This window comes from Mobula birostris, chromosome 7, assembly GCF_030028105.1.
Source record: "Mobula birostris isolate sMobBir1 chromosome 7, sMobBir1.hap1, whole genome shotgun sequence".
NCBI classification, from domain to species: Eukaryota; Metazoa; Chordata; class Chondrichthyes; order Myliobatiformes; family Myliobatidae; genus Mobula; species Mobula birostris.
In genome coordinates this window covers 92450384-92472316 of record NC_092376.1, presented here as the reverse complement: position 1 = coordinate 92472316, position 21933 = coordinate 92450384, and the positions used below count along the sequence as shown (strand labels likewise).

The 21933-nt window shown below is 42.3% G+C and overlaps 1 protein-coding gene across 1 annotated transcript in view; it reads right to left on the bottom strand.

Moving 5' to 3' along the window:
• Positions 1 to 21933, bottom strand: part of myo16 (myosin XVI) — a 541014-nt gene that overhangs the window by 131092 nt on the left and 387989 nt on the right. The window contains exons 25-26 of the mRNA XM_072264587.1: positions 19426 to 19506; positions 15539 to 15744 (exon numbers count right to left, since the gene is read on the bottom strand). Coding sequence (XP_072120688.1) covers positions 15539 to 15744; positions 19426 to 19506 — 287 coding nt within the window. The remainder of the gene's footprint in view (positions 1 to 15538; positions 15745 to 19425; positions 19507 to 21933) is intronic.

Below are 21933 nucleotides of genomic sequence, written 5' to 3'. Positions count from 1 at the left end.
CAGGGGCATTGGCCAGGCCGAAATACATCACCAGCTACTCATAGTGGCCATTAAAGGTGTTGAAAGCCATCCCCTTCTCTTATGCAAACCAGATTGTAAGCATTGCGGAGATCAATTTTGGAAAAAATGGTTGCTCCCTGGAGATGTTCAAACGTAGACGCCAGCAGGGAAAGTGAGAGCGGTTCTTCACGGTGATGTCGTTCAGGGGCCGATAATCTTACTCACATCCACATCCTTAGCTGCCACAGAAGGGGATTCATGGAACTGAGCTAGAGCTAGACCCAGACAGGTAGGCAGGCATGTCGGTCCCACTCTTGGAGTGCTTTCAGAGACCAATCAGTCTGTGGGTTATGTTGGGATAACCAGGGGAGACCAAGTACCAGTGGCAGTTCAGGCAAATCAACCAGATAGAAAGGAGTTCCTCATGATGGTTCCCTTCGAGCACATGTTGGAGGGGTTGGGTAGAAAGGCGGATCTGGCCAGTGTCCGGCACCTTGACATTGATCTTATATCTTAATTCTTGAGTTGGAACTCCCCATCTTTGAGCTAGGAAGATGTCCATGAGATTCCCAGATGCACCAGAGTCAATAAATGTCTTAAGTTCTTGGGTTTGAGACTCCAAGACAAGGAAGCTGCGAGCATTACCAACTTAGGGGAAGCTGACTGAAGAGAGAACCGATCCGTCAGGATTCCCCTCCCTGCTGATGGGTACCCTCTTTTACTGGACGCTTGGAGCATGATGCCCGGAGTGTCCTGGATCACCACAGTAGAGGCAGGAACCTGTTCTCCTGCACTGCTCTCATTCCTCCTGAGACAGGCGCATGTGCACAACTTTCATAGGCTCCTCTATGGACTGGATGCTGGGTGGGGAGTTAAGAAGAGAGGTCAAAGAAAGACGGTGATCAGACGGTGTGTAGGAAACTTGAAACATTATTTCCCTGCGCCACTCAGTTACCCAGTCGTCAGCTAGAATAGCCGGATTAATCAGGTCATTCAGAGTCCACACTGAGCTCGTGGAACGGCGGCTGTGACAGTGGAAATCGCAGACACCCGAGTCGGATTGCCTGTGGTGAGCTGTTCAACCGTTATGGCTAGGGATGGTATCTGTTCCTCCAGATGAGACTGGGCACAAGATTATCTGCCTCATTGCTTCCATAACTTCACTCAGTACAGATTCCATTGCCTGTAGCTTGTCCCCTATCTGACCAATGAATCTTAGGGCCAAGGTCAGCTGCTCTCTCTCTGCTTTGTGTGGTCGAGACTTGCTGTCACTATGTTTGAGTATGGCCCAAGTGCAGAGTGAGAGGCACAGAAGCGGGTCGATAATTCACAGACTTTAATGCGAACAGAGTTAGAGGGAAAAGAAAACAATAAACACTAGTCCAAACAGGACCATTAATTAAGACTGTCAAATGGAAAACAAAGCCAACCCTGTGGCTGAAAGGAATAACTAAATATAAAATGAATACCGCTAGTCTTCGGAGTCAGTTGACTTGATAGTCCAATTTCTCAGGTGAGGCTGAATGTAAGCAGGCAGCGAAATGTTGCTGTGCTTTGCTCAAGTCTCTTTTGTGGCCTCCTGTATATCAGTGAGACCCGATGTAGATTGGGAAACTGCTTCGCAGACAATCTATGCTCCATCCACCAGAACAAGTGGGATCTCTCAGCAGCCACCCATTTTAATTCTACTTTTCATTCCCATTCCGATATGTCCATCCATTGTCTCCTCCACTATTGTAATGAGGCCATGCTTAGGCTGGAGGAACAACATCTTATATTCCATCTGGGTAGTCTCTAACCTGATGCATGAACATCGACTTCTCTAACTTCTGGTAATGGCCTCCCTTCGCCATTTTCCATCTCCTTTTCCCTCTCTCACCTTATCTCTTTGCCTGCCCATCAATGCCCTCTGGTGCTTCTCCTTCCTTTTTCTTTCTTCCATGGCCTTCTGTCTCTTTCACTAATCAACTTCCCAGCTCATTACTTCATCCCTCCCCCTCCAGGTTTCACCTATTGCCTGGTGTTTCTCTTATCTCACCACCCTTCCCCACCTTTTAAATCTACTCCTCAGCCTTTTTTCTGGAGGGTTTCAGCCCAAAACTGTACTTTTCTCCATAGATGCTGCCTGGCCTGCTGAGTTCCTCCAGCATTTTGTGTCTGTTACTCGGATTTCCAGCATCTTCAGATTTTCTCTTGTTTGAAATATGAAGGTAAACGAGCCAATAATATTAAAAATGATACCAGAGTATTTCAGATAGATAAAGAGTAAAAGAGGGGTGAGAGTAGATATTGGACCACTGGAAAATGACGCTGGAGAGATGGTGACGGGGTGATGAGGAAATGGCAGAAAAACCAACTAAGTATTTGGTATCATTCTTCACTGTGGAAGACACCAATAGCATGCCAGATGTTCAATAGTGTCAAGGGGCAGATATAAATGTGGTTGCTATTACTAGGGAGATAGTGCTGTGTGGCCAAATGTGTGGACGATACAAAGATAGGTAGTTTTGAGAAAGTGGAGGGGATGAAGGAAGACAGACCTTTTAGGAGAACGGGCAAAGAGATGGCAGATGGAATACAGTGTTGGGAAGTGTATGGTCACGCACTTTGGTAGAAGGAATAAAAGCATACATTATTTTCTAAGCGGTGAGAAAATTCAAAAATCTGAGGTGCAAAAGGATTTGGGAGTCCTTGTGCAGGATTCCCTAAAAGTTAATTTGCCGGTTGAATTGGTGGTGAGGAAGGTGAGTGCAATCTTGCCGTTCATTTCCTAAGGACTAGAATATAAAAACAAAGATGTAATGTCCAGGCAGTATAAGTGAAGCCTCACTTGGAGTATTGTGAGTAGTTTAGGGCCTTATTTAAGAAAGGATATGCTGATATTGGAGAGTGTTCAGAGGAGGTACATGAGAATGACTCCAGGATTGAAAGAGTTATAATGTGAGCATTGATTAAAGGCTCTTGGCCTGTACTCGCTGGAATTTAAAAGAACAAGGCGGGATCTCATTGAAACCTATTGAATGTTGAAAGAGCAAGGTAGAGTGTTTGTGAAGAAGATGTTTCCTATAGTGGGGGAGTCTAGGATCAAAGGGCGCAGACTCAAATTAGAGGGATGTCCATTTAGAATGGAGCTGAGGAGGAATTTCTTTAGCCTGAGGATGGTGAATCTGTGGAATTCATTGTCACAGGTGGCTGTGGTGTCCAGGTCACAGAATGTATTTAAGGCAGAGTTTGATAGCTTCTTGATTAGTCAGGGCGTGAAAGGCTATGGAGAGCAGGTAGGAGAGTGGGGTTGAGAGGGAACCCCATGATGGAATGGCAGAGCAGACTTGAAGTGCTGAATGGCCTAATTCTGCTCCTAGGTCTTATGGTCTAAATGTGTGATTTAGAATCAAAGGGGTGTAAATTGGATTAGACTCTGTAATTGTTACTTTCCTTGTACTTTAACTTTCTTATGCTTGTTTGTATTTTAATGTAATAACCTGTACACGTAATTGTTCGGTACGTTTTCTAGTGGTTGCAGTTGCAGGGACTACGTTATTAGAATAGGAGCTATCTGACTGGTTAACTCTTAGGTTGAAGCAAGGTTTTGCATTCTATCATTGTCATTTCTGACATGGCAATTTATTTTGAAAATTGATGACAGCTGAACATATGTTTCAAATTTGTACTTGTTTGATTCTAGGGCAGGGGTTCCCGAAATGGAGTCCACAGACCCCTTGGTTAACGGTAGGGATCCATGGCATAACAAGGGTTGTGAACCCCTAGGCTAGAGACACTTTGTAAATATGACAGTGTATGCAAAGTACCTTCCACATCACTAAAGACTTTTGTATGGTTGAATGTGGGTTAAAATATCGGGAGTTTTGGTAAGACCTACAAGGTTCCTTTCATGAACCTTTTACAATTAAAGTACAAATGTTATAAGTGGTCAGTTAGTGAAGTATCAAGTCAGTAATACGTGGATGCACCTATGTGAGTTTTTTTTGCTACACCTGTTATTTTTAACATTTCTGCAGAATCAAAACTGACTTGCCTCTGTGGTTTTTAAGTGATTAATGAGCCTTATGTGACAAGTATGGCAGGAAGTGCTTGGTAGTTTAGGCAAGTGCACCACTAGTGAAGTGATGAGCTCTTTCTGCCGTCTACACAGTGCTTCTGCGTTCCCAATGCAGGCAGAATCCAGATGGTCCTTTTCCAGTTTGAGCAATATTCGAGGAAGCTGTAATAATAGCCTTTTCCTGCTTGCCTGCTGTGATGGAGCTTGTAATAGTCAGACAGAATATTGCCTTCATTAATAAGTTGTTGGGGATGCATCAAACTTGACCTGCCCATTGGACCGGACTGAGTATAATTCGGGCCTCAATGAGGGGATGTTGTCTGGAGAGAAGATACTGACGTTGATTAACTTCTCCAACAAATAAGCATTAAGAATGTTGTAGAGACTTTAATATCTCTTTAGGGATTTGAAGTCTGTCATAGGTAGCGTTGGATCCTGGTGTTTTTGTGATCCAGAGGTTCAGAAGTCAAGAAGAGCCTAAAACTTGTAGCTTAGAGCCATTTTATTAAGTGTTACAAGAACTAAGAACCAACAAAGTAGAGCTGAGAACAAATAAGTCGTAGTCATCCTCTACAAAACCCAGCTCCCACTAGAAAAATTCCAAAATTGCAATGGCCAATACGTGTGACATCCACTGCAGAAAAACTAAGAAGCTTCTAGAAAAATACAGAAGCTGCTATACTACAATTGCTGGAAAATTCACCAAAAAATTTACACGTATGTAGGTACACATCTAGTGAGCGACAGTTTTGTGGGTGAAAATGGCTTAGAGAGAGGTCAGAGGAGAATGGCCAGACTGGTTCAAGCTGACAGGAAGGGGACAGTAACTCAAATGACCACGCAGTACAGAAGGGAAATGTCAAGGGTATGGGGACATTATCTCTGTTTTCTTCCACAAATGCTGCCTGATCGAGTGTTTCGAGTTTTTTCTATCGAAAGATATTTTATTACCAAACCGTGAAGAACTTGCTGCCACAAAAGGTGGTTGAAGTGAATAGTGCAGAATTGTTCAAATAGCGGCTGGATTATAAAGAGTTAAACTGATGGTTTCAGATGAGGAAAGAACAGAGAAGACTCAGATGGAGCAGATAATAGTGTTCACCACTTGTACCAAATAGCCTTTTTCTCTGCTGTATGTAGGGCCACACAGCATGGATACAGTCATTTGGCCCACCGAGTCCATGTTTGCCCTTTACAGGAATTCCAATTTCAAGTCCACCCCCCCCGCCCCCCACTCCCAGGTTTTACCACTCACCAACACTCTTGGGACAATTCAGAGCAGCCAATTAACCTACCAACCCAGTTGTCTTTGGGATGCGGAAAGAAATTAGAGTATCCAGAGGAAACCCAAGAGGAAGTAGCTCATTATAAATATTATCAGAATTAACCTTATAATCCCAATAAACAATACAGACTGCAGCCAAAGTTAATGCATGGATGTCTTAATACAGAAAACATCCCTTAAACCAGTCTTTCCTTGCTTCACTGCAAGTGTTGTTCAGTTCTCTAGGTAGGGCTGTGATCATATCACTCTTCTTAAAAAATTGATGCTGCAAAGGTCTTTCACATCTTCACTTGAAACAATATGCCCAGAGACAGACATGAAACTTACTTGGCTTTAATTTGGCGAATCGATATGGAAAGGTCAAAAGTAAGGTGGAAGTCAGCATGACTAAGCTCTTCGATTCCCTCAGAGAGCTTTTGTCTCCGTGAACATACATCAACACAATTCTGTAACTATATATTACAACAAGGCTTAGTTATAAAAATCACCTCAATGAAACCTGACAAGAGGGCTGGCAGTTACTCAACAGCAAAGTACATTGCCGTTGCACTTTTAGGCACAAAAGGCATGACAACGACCAAGGGAAGGTGGGTAGCTGGCTCTCGCTCAGAGATCAGGATAGAACTGGTATCTGTTTCACATCCTCAATTTCAATGAAATTAAAATCGACCCTTTGTCGTACAAGGCTCAGCAGACAACACACGTGATATATTTTGTAAAATAAAACCAAGCTCTGCAAAGAGACTGAATTAACTCAAGGGAGCAAGCATTCAACCTTTACATCTGAACATCCTGTAAGTAACTCCTTAGCTTCATTTGGCAGTATTTGGTAATTAAAACAGTAACATGAAGTTATGCACTTTGATATGTTACTAGGATTTTTAATGAATTGCATTTTTCAGTGCAGAACAATGGACTCCTTATTTGTAATTGTTTTGTAAGTCATTGAATGTTGGATGTTCTCTTTCATTATTCTATGATCTAAACTGATAGATCACAGCAGTATCATCTGTGTTGGTTTCACAGATCAGAAGATGGATACAAAAGTCGCGCTTACAGATTTCCCCAAACTCTTGACCAGTATTGTTAAAACTGTTTAAACTTTTACACTTAACACTAAGTTCAACAACTTCAGATCATAACCACTACTTGTTTTCATTTTTGATAGTAAATACTGGTAATGATTCTACTGCTTCAGATCATTTAGATTCATTTTTTAGATTCATTAATTTCATTATGGAATGAACTACCAGAGGAAGAGGTTGACTTTTCATCATGGTAACATAGGGTCATGTAATGGGTGCCAATTTCTTGACATAAATGGCATCAAGTGGGATCAAAAGTATGAGATCTATGATTATATTGACTGGTCGAGCAGGCTTGAATCCTGTTACTTTTTATTTGGAGGATAGGGGAAGGAGGATTACAGTTTTCAGAAATATTCTGGCTGTTATGCAGTATTTTTGATCTTTTCAACCAGTTTTATGAGTTTTGAGCTTTGTAAACAAGTCAGTATTTATTGCCGTGTTCTTCAGAGGGTGAAGATCAAGTACCCTTGTACTGAAATTACTCCCATAGTGCCATTGGATAGGGAGCTCCACAATTTGGATCCAGCAGCAATGAAGAACCAGTTATTTCCTGTGTCAAGATGGTGTGTGACGTGCAAGAGTTTGTGCAGTCACTGGCTTTACCATGTGTGCGTTGCTCCTATCCACTTGATGGTAAAGGTTTCACATTTATGAAATTGAGCTCTGACCAGTGACCAATCCAGATGTCAGAAGTTTGAGAGGAGGTGATTTCAACCTGGTCCACTGACCGAGTAGATCAACATTTGCAATTGATTAGTAAGAGCAAGTTAAAGGAAGGCAGAGGCAAGTGCAGCAGCAATTCGTAGTGGACAGAGTTAGAGAGGTGATTTTGAAGCTTTAGCTCTTAGAGGCTTCAGTCAGAGAAAGCAAAAAAAAAGCTCCAGGTACAGTTTTTTCCCCCCATCCCTTCTTTATATCAGCTCAGCTAGGACAATAAAGATGCCAGGCAGCATAGTGGAATGCTCCTCTTGAAGGGATATGGGAAGGCAGGGAGACCTCCAGTTTGCCTTGGTTACTGCATCTGTGACGTGTATCAAGCTGCAGCTTCTAACAATTCACATTAAGGAGTTGGAGCTGGAAATGGATGAACTGATAGATCATTCAGGAGGCTGAAGGGCTGATAGTTAGGACATATAGAGAGGTAGTTACACCCAAAGTGCAGGGCACAGGAAACTGGGTGACAGGAAAGGGGTTAAGAAGCCAGTACAGAATACCCGTGACCATCCTCCTCAACAACAGGTATAACAGAGGAAAGTCACAGTGGACAAGTCTCTGGCACTGAGTCTGCCTCTGTGAATCAGAAGGAAAGAGGGAGAAGAGGTGCACTGTGGTGACAGGGGATTCATTAGTTAGGGGAACAGGCAGCAGGTTTTGTGAGTGAGAACAAGATTCCTGGATGGTATGTGCCTCCTGGGTGTCAGGGTCTGGGACATCTCAGATCGAGTCCTTAGCATTCTTAAGTGGGAAGGTGAAAAGCCAGAGGTCATGGTCCATTTAGGTACCAATGACAAGGGTAGGAGAAATGACGAGTTTCTGTATCGGGAGTTCAGGGAGTTAGGTGCTAAGTTCAAGGGCAGGACCTCCAGGGTTGTGATCTCTGAATTGCTACCCGTAACACATGCTAGTGATGCCAGAACTAGGAAAATTATATAGATTAAAATGGGGCTAAGGAATTGATGTAGGATAGCGGTCCCCAACCACCAGGCCGTGGACCGGTACCGGGCCGCAAGGAAACGATATGATTTGGCGATATGAGTCAGCGGCACCTTTTCTCATTCCCTGTCATGGCCACTGTTGATCCATCATGCATGCGAGGTCCTTACCCGTGCGTCATCTGTGTCAGCGCGGGAAGGAGATCAACTCCTTAAGCTTGCAACTAATGGCAGGCTGAAAAGTATGTTTGACATAACATCTCTGCTGGCATTCTGGATCAAAGTCAAGGCTAAATATCCTGAGATAGCCACAAAAGCACTGAAAACATTGCTTCCATTTCCAACATTTTTCTGCGAAGTGGAGTTTTCTGCAACGAATGCAACGAAAACTAAACTGTGGAATAGACTGGACATAAGGAACCCCCTTCGAGTATCGCTGCCTCCCTTGATAGGACCGTCTTGTTGCAGGGAAACAATCCCAGGGCTCGCACTGATTCAGCGATAATGGTGTGTTGCAATGATTTTATATGTTCATACGGGGAAAATATGTGCTGTGTGTTTAATATCCAAACGTTACTTAAGATGTTATGATGCTATTGACTTATATAACCATGTAACAATTACAGCATGGAAACAGGCCATTTCTGCCCTTCTAGTCTGTGCCGAACGCTACTCACCTAGTCCCACCGACCTGCACTCAGCCCACAATCCTCCATTCCTTTCCTGTCCATATACTTATCCAATTTTTCCTTAAATGATAATACAGGTGTCCCCTGCTTTTCGAACATTCGCTTTACGAAACCTCACTGTTACGAAAGACCTACATTAGTACCGTTTTCGCTTTCTGAAGGTGTTTTCACTGTTATGAAGAAAGGCAGCGCGTGATAAAAGGCAGCGCACGCCCCAAGCAGCCGCTCTGCCCTGGATTTGGAACGGCATTGCTTAAACACGTTGCATTGAGCAGCCGTTAGCAAGATGAGTTCTAAGGTGTCGAAAAAGCCTGAAAGAGTAAGGGTGTTACACTTAGCGTAAAACTAGACATAATTAAGTATTTCGATCGTGGTGAACGAAGCAAGGACAAAGTGAGTTTGGCTTGTGGAAGTTGACGAAGATGATGTTGAAGAGGTTTTGGCGTCTCATGACCAAGAACTGATAGATGAAGAGCTGATGCAATTGGAAGAGGAAAGGATAACAATTGAAACCGAATGCAGAAAGTGAAGCAACTGTGTGAGATTTTCGCTGCAATGATAAAGTACGACTTTAATTTTGAAAGGGTATGTAGGTTTAGGGGATATTTGCAGGATGGTTTGAGTGCTTACAAACAACTGTATGATAGAAAAATGCTCGAGGCTCAGCAGTCAAGCAAGCCTTCTATATCAGCCACAGCAGACGATGAACCTTGACCTTCGACATCGAGGTGGGCAGTCATAGGAGAAGGTGAGCTGCCTGCCCTGATCGAAAATGAGATGACACCCCCGTGTCCCACCACCCCAACACCCAGGCCCCGGACAGATACTGTACTGATTTGCGAAGAACGCAGTGGTAGCCGGGAGGCACACAGCACATCTTTAAGAAAAAAGCCGAAATAAACACGCTAATTAATTAGGTGCCGCCTAGCACGTAATTGTCGGCCCAGATCAGTGCCAATGCAATCGGCAATCGCCTCTGATCTGTGCCAACATTTACGTGCCGGGCATCACCTAATTAATTAGCATGCTTATTTCGGCTTTTTTTCTTAACGATGTACTGTGTGCCTCCTGGCTATCGCCGTGTTCTTCGCGGCAATGTATCGGGTCGGTGGCCCAGAGGGTGGGGGGGGCCACTGCACCACCCAGCCTGCGACGATTCAGTCTAACACACCATCATCAGTGTGCTCGGCGCTGTTTTTCCAATTCCAGTAAGTGATATTACACTGTACATACATTATCTCTACTTTATATAGGCTGTATATTTTTACGTGTTATTTGGTAGATTTGGCAGCTTCATAGTTTAAAGATTACTTGAGAGCATGTTTATGCCAACAGCGCTTGCGTGAGATTTTCTGCCGAGAGCACTTGCGTGAGATTTTCGCTACGGAGATCTGTGCAGCCAATCGTTGTAGAGCAGTATTTCTACCTTATATAGGCTGTGTATTTATCATATCATTCCTGCTTTTACTATATGTTTCCGTTATTTTAGGTTTTATGTGTTATTTGGCATGATTGGTAGGTTATTTTTGGGTCTGCGAACGCTCACAAAATTTTCCCATATAAATAAATGGTAATTGCTTCTTCGCTTTACGACATTTCAGCTTATGAACCGTTTCATAGGAACGCTCTACCTTCGGATGGTGTAGGAAACCTGTAACAAACCTGCTTCTGCCACTTCTACTGGAAGTTCATTCAACACTTACTTCAAGCTCCCCGTCCTCCCCTGATAATTGACTTATCACTATATTCATGCGAGGAAAATATGCGCTGTGTGTTTAATATTAAATTCGTTAGATAAACCCTTTTAGAAATGAAATAGAGTGTATTAGCCACTTACCACCTATATTCCAGTCGTGATTAAGACCCCCCCGAACAGAATCGCCGAAAACGATTTGCAGAAAAAAAATCAGTACGTACACACATGCGCAGGTCACGCATGCACACAGGTGCCCGTGCAAGGCTTCATGGTCATTGTAGTTTTTCTTGGGATAAACGTATTTGACTGCTATTCTTGTCTGTTGGCAACCCTACCCGCCACCCCCCCTCACCCCAGTTGGCCAGTCCGCAAGAATATTGTCAATATTAAACCGGTCTGCAGTGGAAAAATGGTTGGGGACCCCTGATGTAGGAGGGAGGGCATAAGATTTTTGGATTACTGGGCTCTTTTCCAGGGAAGGTGGGAACTGCACTGAAGGGCTGGTTTGCATCTGAACTGGAAGGAGACTATTATCCTAGCGGCAAGGTTTGTTAATGTTGCATGGTGGGGTTTAACCTAGAGTTTCAGAGGGATAGGAACCAGAGCCCCAGAACAATTAGTGGAGAGGTTGTGGAGGCAAATGTTGGTGAGACCTCAAACAATGTCAGGAATCAAAAAGTTGAGCATGGTGCGACTCGTGTCCTGAGCTGTGTATATTTCAATACAAGAAGTAACATACGAAAGGTGGATGAGCTCAGGGTATGGATCGACACCTGGAATTACAACATTGTAGCCATTAGAGAGACTTGGTTGCAAGAGGGGCAAGAATGGTAGATCAATATTCTGGGGTTCCATTGTTTTAGACATGACAGAGTGGGGATTAAGGGGGTTGGTGTTACATAGAACATAGACTAGTACAGCACAGTACAGGCCCTTCGGCCCACAATGTTGTGCCGACCCTTAATGTTACTTGTCAGGGAAAATGTCATTGCAGTCCTCCGCTAGGATAGACTGAAGAACTTGAATCGTGAGACATAAAGGGTGGAACTGAGAAATAAGAAAGGTATGACCACATTAATGGGACTATATTTTAGACTACCCAACAGTCCTAGGGATTTAGTGGAATAAATTTGCAGAGAGATCACAGACTGTTGTAGGAAACATAAGGTTGTCATAGTAGGTGATTTTAACTTTCTACATATTGACTGGGAATCACAAAGTGCAAAAGGACTAGATGGGATAGATTTCATTAAATGCATTCAGAAAAGTTTCCTACATCACTAGTCCCAACAAGAGAGCATGTGATATTGGATCTGCTGTTAGGGAATGAGACAGGGCAGTTGACAGAAGTTTGTGTAGGGGAACACTTTGCATCTAGTGATCACAATGTCATTAGTTTCAAAGTAAATATGCAAAATGATAGATCTGGTCCGTGGGTTGAGATTCTAAATGGGAGAAAGGCCAATTTTGATGATATCAGAATTGATCTGGCAAATGTGGATTGAGATAGGCTGTTTTCTGGCAAAGGTGTACTTGGTAAGTGGGAGGCATTCAGAAACAAAATTTTGAGAGTACAAAGCTTGTATGTGCTCGTCAGAATAAAAGGTAAAGATAACAAGTGTAGCAACCTTGGTTTTTAAGAGATATTGAGGCCCTGGTTAACAGAAAAAAGGAGGTGCATAGCAGGTATAGGCAGGTAGGAACAAATGAAGTTCTTATGGAGTATAAGAAATGGAAGAGAACACTTAAAAAGGAAATCAGCAAGGCTAAAAGAAGACATGAAGTTGCTCTAGCAGAGAAGAGAATCATAAGGGATTCTACAGATATGTTATAAGCAAAAGGATTGCAACTGACAAAATTGGTCTTCTGGAAGACCAGAATAGTAATCCATGTGTGGAGTCAAACTAGAACGGGGGAGATCTTAAATGAATTCTTTGCATCTGTATTTACTCAGGAGACAGGCACAGAGTCTAAAGAAGTGAGGCAAAGCAGCATCAACTTCATGGACTCTCTACAGATTACAGAGGAGTAGATGTTAGCTACACTGAGGAAAATCAGGGTGGATAAATCCCCAGGGCCTGACAAAGTGTTTCCTTGGACCCTATGGGGAGGCAAGTGCAGAAATTGCCAGAGTCCTAGCAGGGATATTTAAATCATCCTTTGTGACAGGGGAGGTATTAGAGGATTGGAGAAGAGCCAATGTTTTTCTTCTGTTTAGAAAAAAGGCTCTAAATATAGACCAGAAAAATTGTATAGTGAATCTGACATCAACTGTGGGAAAGTTATTGGAAGGCATTCTATGGGCCAAATATATAAGTATTTGGATGGACATGAACTGATTAAGGATAGTCAGCATAGCTTTGTACGTGGTAGGTCATGTCTAACCAATCTTAGAGTTCTTTGAGGAAGTTAGCAGGAAAATGGATGAAGGCAAGACAGTGAATGTTGTCTACATGGACTTTAGTAAGGCATTTGACAAGACACACATGGGAGTCTGTTCAAGAAGGTTCAGTCACTTGACATTCACGATGAGGTTGTAAATTGGATTAGACATTGGCTTTGTGGGAGAAGCCAGAGAGTGGGCATTGTGGATTACCTCTCTGAAGGAGGCCTGAGACAAGTGGTGTTCTGCAGGGATTGGTGCTGGGTCCTTTATTGATTGTCATCTATATCAATGATCTGGATGATAATATAGTTAACTGGATCAGTGAATTTGCAAATGACACCGAGATTGGGTGTGTAGTGGACAGCCAGGAAAGCTATCACAGCTTGCAGAGGGATCTGCGTCATCTGGAAAAATGGGTTGAAAAATGGCAGATGGAATTTAATGCAGACAAGTGCAAGGTATTGCACTTCGGTAGGACCAACCAGGGTAGGTCTTACACAGTGAGAGGTAGGACACTGTGTGACAGGACAAAGGGATCTGGGCATACAAGTTCATAATTCATTGAAAGTGGCATCACAGTAGATAAGGTCATCAAGAAAGCTTTTGGCACACTTCATAAATCAATGTATTGAATACAGCAGATGGAATGTAATGTTGATGTTGTATAAAATGTTGGTGAGGCCTAACTTGGAGTTGTCTGTGTAGTTATACAAAATTATGAGCGGTATAGATAGTATAAATGTAAACAGGCTATTTCCACTGAGGTTGGGTCATTGGATAAAAGTGAAAGATGAAAGGTTTAAGGGAAACATGAGGAAAAACATCTTCATTCAGAGGGTCGTGAGAGTGTGGACTGAGCTGCCAGCACAAGTGGTGCATATGAGCTTGATTTCAACATTTAAAAGAAGTTTGAATAGGTACATGAATAGTAGGGGTATGGAGGGCTATGGAGCTGATGTAAGTCAATGGGAATAGGTTTCAGCATAGACTAGATGGGCCAAAGGGCCTATTTCTGTGCTGTAATTCTCTATGACTCGATATGCTGTCAGAGATGCTTACGTGAATAACTGAAGTACATCCTATAGATGGTGCACCCTGCAGCCAGGTGAACATTATAAGATGATGAATGGGTAACAAACACAGAACCTCGAGTATCGCTGGAGCAAATGTGAAGTCTTCAAAGTTCTTCTGAAAGCATTCCATTGTTTAAATATGGTTGGAATAATGGGGCAGGATAGGGAAAGGTAAAATAAACAAAAGTCAATATCTGTGAAATATGGAAGGAAGGAACTGTTAAATGATAACAAAACACTCATGATGCATGCCATAGGACTGCCAACAGAGTCATAGATTCAAAGAGCATGGAAATAGGCCCTATTGAACAACTCACCATGCAACCAAAATACCGATCTAAGCTAGTCCCATATGTTTGTGCTTAGCCCATGTCACTCTAAATTTTTCCTATCCATATACCTTACCAAATGTCTTTTAATATATCTAGCAGATGGCAGAAAGGCTATTGGGAATGATTAATTTAGTCACTTGCTACAGGATGTCCAGTCTCTGATCTGATGCGTAACCATATTTTTTATGTGGCTAATCCACTTTATTTCTTCATCAATAGTGACCATCACAATGCCGATAGATGTTCAGGTGAAGGATCCACAAGTGAATGTGGATCCTTCACCTGATGAAGGTGGTACTTGTATGACATAAATATTAATTGCTATTTATCAACTGCTGCTGGAATTCTGACAAGAACTTGATGGGTGGATCCATAAACTGCACAATATGCTGAGTAATTGCACATAACCACCAGTCTCTGTCTAACAAACTTGTCTCTTGGATACATTTTAAATCTTTCCCCTCTGACCAGAAACCTATCCTCTCCAGTTTTAGATTCATGTATCGTTGTGACAAAGCAGGTGATCAACTGTCCTTTCTTTGCCCTTCATGATTTTAAAAACCTTTATAAGGTCACCCTTCCGTATCCTTTACTCCAGGAAAATCAATCCCAGCCTATCGAGTCCCTCCTTATCACTCAGCGGAATAGTCCAGATAAACTGTAGACAAACTTAGAATATAGCAGACATCTATTGAGCATTAAACAGCTAATGAAACAGGAAAGAATATACCATATATTAAACAAAAGATGATATGATGCAAGGCCTTGAACTGAAAAGTTAACTTTGTTTCTTTCTCCATAGGTGTTACTTGCCCTGATGGGTATTTAGTTTATTTTTCAGGGTGAGAGTAAATGAGCTATTTCTTTAGAGATACAGCACAGAACAGGCCCTTCCAACCCTTCAAGCCATGCTGCCCTGGAACCTCACTGATTTTAATCCTGGTCAACTTACAACGACTAATCAACCTCCCTTTGGAGTGTGGGAGGAAACCAGAGCACCCAGAGGAAATCGATACGCATATGGGAAGAAACGTACAAACCTGCTTGCTGAGAATGCTGGAACTGACCTCTGATGCCCTGAGTTGTAATAGCCTTGTGCTATCTGCTACGCTCCATTTACCTTCTTGGAGACAAAATATTGCCTTTCCAGGTCTAATTCTCACAGTTTACATATATTTAAATAGTACGTTTGTAAATAAAGATAATATCTCTAAGCACAAGGATTGACTAAGTCTAGCAGATGCTAATTCTGATCATGTGTTGGTTACATGACTTACCTTGCAAGGAAGTTGGAGAAAGATAGTCGTACAGGGTATCCATGCCGAATCATTTTCACCATATCCAGAACACCAATGTACTGCAGCTGAGCCGACACATAGAAGTTATCAAACATGCCTGCCTGTTTGGATGTATTGGGTTTGATGCAATGAACAAAATGGGGTGTTGAATTCTCAAGCTTTCCCATTACATCACAAATCGAACTCTAGAATATACAGAAATTTGGTAGAGAGTCAGCATTCAATTGAATCTCAAAAGTTTTTGTTTTAATTCATCTTATTATTCATCATTACATTTATCAGTTTGAAATGTTTTTATTACTTGGCTAATCAAGAAAATATTCTCATTATCTTTTCAAATGAACATAGTATAGTACAGCACAATACAGACCCTTCGGCCCACAATGTTGTGCCAACCCTCAAACTCTGCCTCCCATATAACCCCCCACCTTAAATTCCTCCATATACCTGTCTAGTAGTCTCTTAAATTTCACGAGTGTATCTGCCTCCATCACTGACTCAGGCAGTGCATTCCACGCACCAACCACTCTCTGAGTAAAAAACCTTCCTTTAATATCCCCCTTGAACTTCCCACCCCTTATCTTAAAGCCATGTCCTCTTGTATTGAGCAGTGGAATCCTGGGGAAGAGCCACAGGCTATCCACTCTATCTATTTTTCTTAATATCTTGTATACCTCTATCATGTCTCCTCTCATCCTCCTTCTCTCCAGAGAGTAAAGCCCTAGCTCCCTTAATCTCTGATCATAATCCATACTCTCTAAACTAGGCTGCATCCTGGTAATTCTCCTCTGTACCTTTTCCAATCCTTCCACATCCTTCCTATAGTGAGGTGACCAGAAATGGACACAGTACTCCAAGTGTGGCCCAACCAGAGTTTTATACAGCTGCATCATTACCTTGCGACCCTTAAACTCTATCCCTCGACTTATGAAAGCTAACACCCCATAAGCTTTCTTAACTACCCTATCTACCTGTGAGGCAACTTTCAGGGATCTGTGGACATGTACCCCCAGATCCCTCTGCTCCTCCACACTGCCAAGTATCCTGCCATTTACTTTGTACTCTGCCTTGGAGTTTGTCCTTCCAAAGTGTACCACCTCACACTTCTCCGGGTTGAACTCCATCTGCCACTTCTCAGCCCACTTCCGCAACCAATCAATTTCTCTCTGCAATCTTCGACAATCCTCTACACTATCTACAACACCACCAACCTTTGTGTCGTCTGCAAACTTGCCAACCCACCCTTCTACCCCCACATCCAGGTTGTTAATAAAAATCACGAAAAGTAGACGTCCCAGAACCAATCCTTCTGGGACACCACTAGTCACAACCCTCCAATCCGAATGTACTCCCTCCACCACCACCCTCTGCCTTCTGCAGGCAAGCCAATTCTGAATCCACCTGGCCAAACTTCCCTGGATCCCATGCCTTCTGACTTTCTGAATAAGACTACCATGTGGAACCTTGTCAAATGCCTTACTAGAATCCATGCAGATTATATCCACTGCACTACCTTCATCTATATGCCTGGTCACCTCCTCAAAGAACTCTATCAGGCTTGTTAGACACGATCTGCCCTTCACAAAGCCATGCTGACTGTCCCTGATCAGACCATGATTCTCTAAATGCCCATAGATCCTATCTCTAAGAATCTTTTCCACCACAGACATAAGGCTCACTGGTCTATAATTACCCAGACTATCCCTACTACCTTTTTTGAACAAGGGAACAACATTCACCTTCCTCCAATCCTCCGGTACCATTCCTGTGGACAAGGAGGACATAAAGATCCTAGCCAGAGGCTCAGCAATCTCTTCACTCGCCTCATGGAGCAGCCTGGGGAATATTCAGTCAGGCCCTGCGGACTTATCCGTCCTAATGTATTTTAACAACTTCAACACCTCCTCTCCCTTAACAGCAACACGCTCCAGAACATCAACCTCACTCATATTGTCCTCACCGTCATCAAATTCCCTCTCATTGGTGAATACTGAAGAGGAGTATTCATTGAGGACCTCGCTCACTTCCACAGCCTCCAGGCACATCTTCCCACCTTTATCTCTAATTGGTCCTACCTTCACTCCTGTTGTCCTTTTGTTCTTCACATAATTGAAGAATGCCTTGGGGTTTTCCTTTACCCTACTCACCAAGGCCTTCTCATGCCCCCTTTTTGCTCTTCTTAGCCCCTTCTTAAGCTCCTTTCTTGCTTCCCTATATTCCTCAATAGACCCATCTGATCCTTGCTTCCTAAACCTCATGTATGCTGCCTTCTTCGACCTGACTAGATTTTCCACCTCACTTGTCACCCATGGTTCCTTCACCCTACAATTCTTTTTCTTCCTTACCGGGACAAATTTATCCCTAACATCCTGCAAGAGATCCCTAAATATCGACCACATGTCCATAGTACATTCCCCTGCAAAAACATCATCCCAATTCACACCCGCAAGTTCTAGCCTTATAGCCTCATAATTTGCCCTTCCCCACTTAAAAATTTTCCTGTCCTCTTTCGTTCTATCCTTTTCCATGATAATGCTGAAGACCAGGGAGTGGTGGTCACTGTCCACCGGATGCTCACCCACTGAGAGATCTGTGACCTGACCCGGTTCATTACCTAGTACTAGATCTAGTATGGCATTCCCCCTAGTCGGCCTGTCCACATACTGTGACAGGAATCTGTCCTGGACACACTTAACAAACTCTGATGTTTGTTAACAAACATCAAAAAATGCAATGTGCATATTTATTCTCACCTTATTAACAAAATATTGCCTTAATATTCTGCCTGGTGGGACACTGTCATTGGAATTGGAACTGGTTTATTATTGACACATCTATTAAGCTAGCCTTACATTCTGTTCATACAATGTTCTGCTGCAGACACTCAAACAGATTATTCTGATTGGGAATCCTGATTGCACAAACCATCTACTTTCTGTCTTGTGAATCAATGGTATAATTCTCTGTGCAACATTCTTTAAGACTGACAATTTATCTAGGTGGTTGTGAACTTAGCCTTTATTTGGATGGAGTCAGAACAGCCAGATTCATGGTGCTGTCCAATCAGCAGTAGCCTGATTTAAGAAGAACATCTTGCAGCTGCTTCCAGCTAAACTTTGGCAACACAATCAATTTTACTTATCTTCACTCATTTGAATCTTCCAACCACACAAGTATTTAATAATCCTTGTCTGGTTCCCAACTATCTCCACACTTCCCTCCAGATACAAGGCTCCAAATCAACCTCTAACTAGCATAACTGCAAGATGTTTACCCCTAAATAGTTACTTGTACTCCACAGATCCTTTTAATGGTACCTGTCTTCACCAGCCCCAGTGACCCTGATTCATAAGCCTAGATCATTAGACCCCAGGACCCTGACACAGCCATACTATCAGAGGCCAGACCCAAATCCACACACTCTTTCAACAGCTCCAGGTAATGATTCACAGATCTGATCATCAGCATAGCCACCCCAACCTCAATCCCAATCCACAGTCTTAATCCTATTTTAAGGCTCTAATCCCTGTCCCCAAACTCTGCACTTGCCCCAATCAAATGTGCTGACTCTGGCCTTTCATCTTCACAACCTTCTAAACTCTAACCCGATTAAACTTACCTGATATTACTCTTTGCTGTGTTGCAATGTGCAAGGGAAATGGGAAAGACCATCTTGTAGCATCCAGGGCCTCAGGCCTTGATATTCAATTTTAAGCAGCACAGCCAGAACTACAGATGTTGCCAGCCTGAAAACACCAATACATTTCTATCCTGACCGAATTTGTAGTGAGGGTATACTGTATCTTCCTGTTGAAGGAATTATATCGCACATCGAAGCTTGCTATGTGCTGTTGCTTTGTACTTACTCTGAGATGAGCAGCTAGGGTTACGGGCCCATCATGATCAAGACAAGGGAAGAATGTTGTTGCTCTCTTCTTTTTCTGGAACTTTGAGAAAGGAAAATTAATACAATTGTAATTTGCTGGACTGCGTTCATCTGCTTAACAATTCAATTTAAAAAGCTTTCCAAAAGCAAAATATGATGGATAAAAACAATCTTAAATAAAGATAGAAAATACTGGAAATGCTGAGGAGATTGGCAGCATCAGTAGAGAGGTAGAGTTTGTACTTCAGAGTGACTTTTTATTGGAATGAGAAAAAGGTAAAAACCAAACAGGTCAAGGACAGGAGGTAAATTTGGGAAGAGAGGAAAGAATGACTTATTTCTTCTTTCCTTCGCCTAGTATTTATTATCCACCCACACTCACCTTCCGAACTGATTGTCTTACACTACCATTTTAGGCTGCAGATAAGAGTCAATTTTATGAATGTGAATAGAGTCAAAGGTCAGGAAAGATTAAAGTGGCGGATTTCCTCCCCTGAAGGACATGAGTAAACTGGCTGAGTTTTTATGAAAACCTGATACGGTCTCATATTATTAATACTACCCAAGTTAGAGTGAAATGCTGAGGAGTTCAAATGACAAAAATTATAATATCACAATATGAACGGTGGTGGTCATAATATCACAAGTAGATGAAATGGTGGTGAATCTGGAAAAATGTATATGTGGTGATGCAGAATTATAACAAATGGCTGTTATAATGATCTGATCTGAAATTGAAAATCAAAACAACTGCAGATGACGGAAATCTGAAATGCTGCAAAAACTCAGCAGGTCAGGCAGCACCTGACAAAAAAAACAATTAATATCAAGTTGATCCTTAACACGAGACACTCTGCAGATGCTGGAAATCAATAGTAATACACATAAATACTGGAGGAACTCAGCAGGTCAGACAGTATCAATGGAGGAAAATAAAAGAGTCGATGTTTTGGGCCTAGACCGTGTACGACATGCTGAGTATTTCCAGCATTTTCTGGTTTTATTTATGTTATGAAGTTGTAGACCAGAGTCTAGGAAGTTGAGTCTAATCAAAAGGTTTTATGTAGAACATAACATTTTTGTGAGACAGACTGTCGGATTTCATTAAATACAGATCCTTGTTGCATTTAAATACAAGAGAAATAAAGGCAGGTATACATTCAGAACATCATGTTGATTGATTTGTCTAGTTCATTTATCAAGATGACAACAGTTCTGACCACATCATTGCCACATGGCAAAAGCCTATCAGCCATCTCTGGCCAAATTACTGCTGCACTCTTGACAGGTTGCAGATTGCTCAGTTACTGACAGCCATGTTGCAGCCACTGGAGAAGCTCTTTAAGGAAACTATAGGATAGAAAAGGTCAGTAGCTTGCATAAGGTTACTATGAGTGCAACTTGATCAATATTCACTGAGACCATCTTATATTTTGTCTCCACTTCACTGCCACTTTGCATTAGAGATAGGCAAAGGGACAGAAACATTGGAAAGTGAATGCACTGTGAATTAGGAGGAACTTTTCTGAGTACACGCATTATCTTCAGAAAAAAATAAATAAATGAAGACCTTCATCCAGTGTCCTCCAAAGAGCGACTAATTCAGGAAATTATACAGGAGTAAGTAAATTTCTGTGATTCTCTACTGAATAAAGTCCATTTTAAATTCATCCTGTAATCTATAGGCTGATCAGAGAAGCACCCTAAATAAAAATCTGGTTTGGAACAGCGACATCCTTTTGAGAAATGCAGAGCACACTAACAACCAAAACCATCCCTTCCTCCTGCCCACCCACAACTCATTTCTCTTTTTTTTTCTGGTTTTTTTCTCTCCTTGCCTCAGTGAAAAAAGCCTGCTTGCATTCACTCTATCTATACCCATCATAATTTTATATACCTCTATCAAATCTCCCCTCATTCTTCTACGCTCCAGGGAATAAAGTCCTAATCTATTCAACCTTTCTCTGTAACTGAGTTTCTCAAGTCCCGGCAACATCCTTGTAAACCTTCTCTGCACTCTTTCAACCTTATTTATATCCTTCCCATAATTTGGTGACCAAAACTGAACACAATACTCCAGATTTGGCCTCACCAATGCCTTATACAACCTCATCATAACATTCCAGCTCTTATACTCAATACTTTGATTAATAAAGGCCAATGTACCAAAAGCTCTCTTTACGACCCTATCTACCTGTGACGCTACTTTTAGGGAATTTTGTATCTGTATTCCCAGATCCCTCTGTTCTACTGCACTCCTCAGTGCCTTACCATTAACCCTGTATGTTCTATCTTGGTTTGTCCTTCCAACGTACAATACCTCACACTTGTCTGTATTAAGCTCCATCTGCCATTTTTCAGCCCATTTTTCCAGCTGGTCCAAGTCCCTCTGCAGGCTCTGAAAACCTTCCTCACTGTCTACTACACCTCCAATCTCTGTATCATCAGCAAATTTGCTGATCCAATTTACCACATTATCATCCAGATC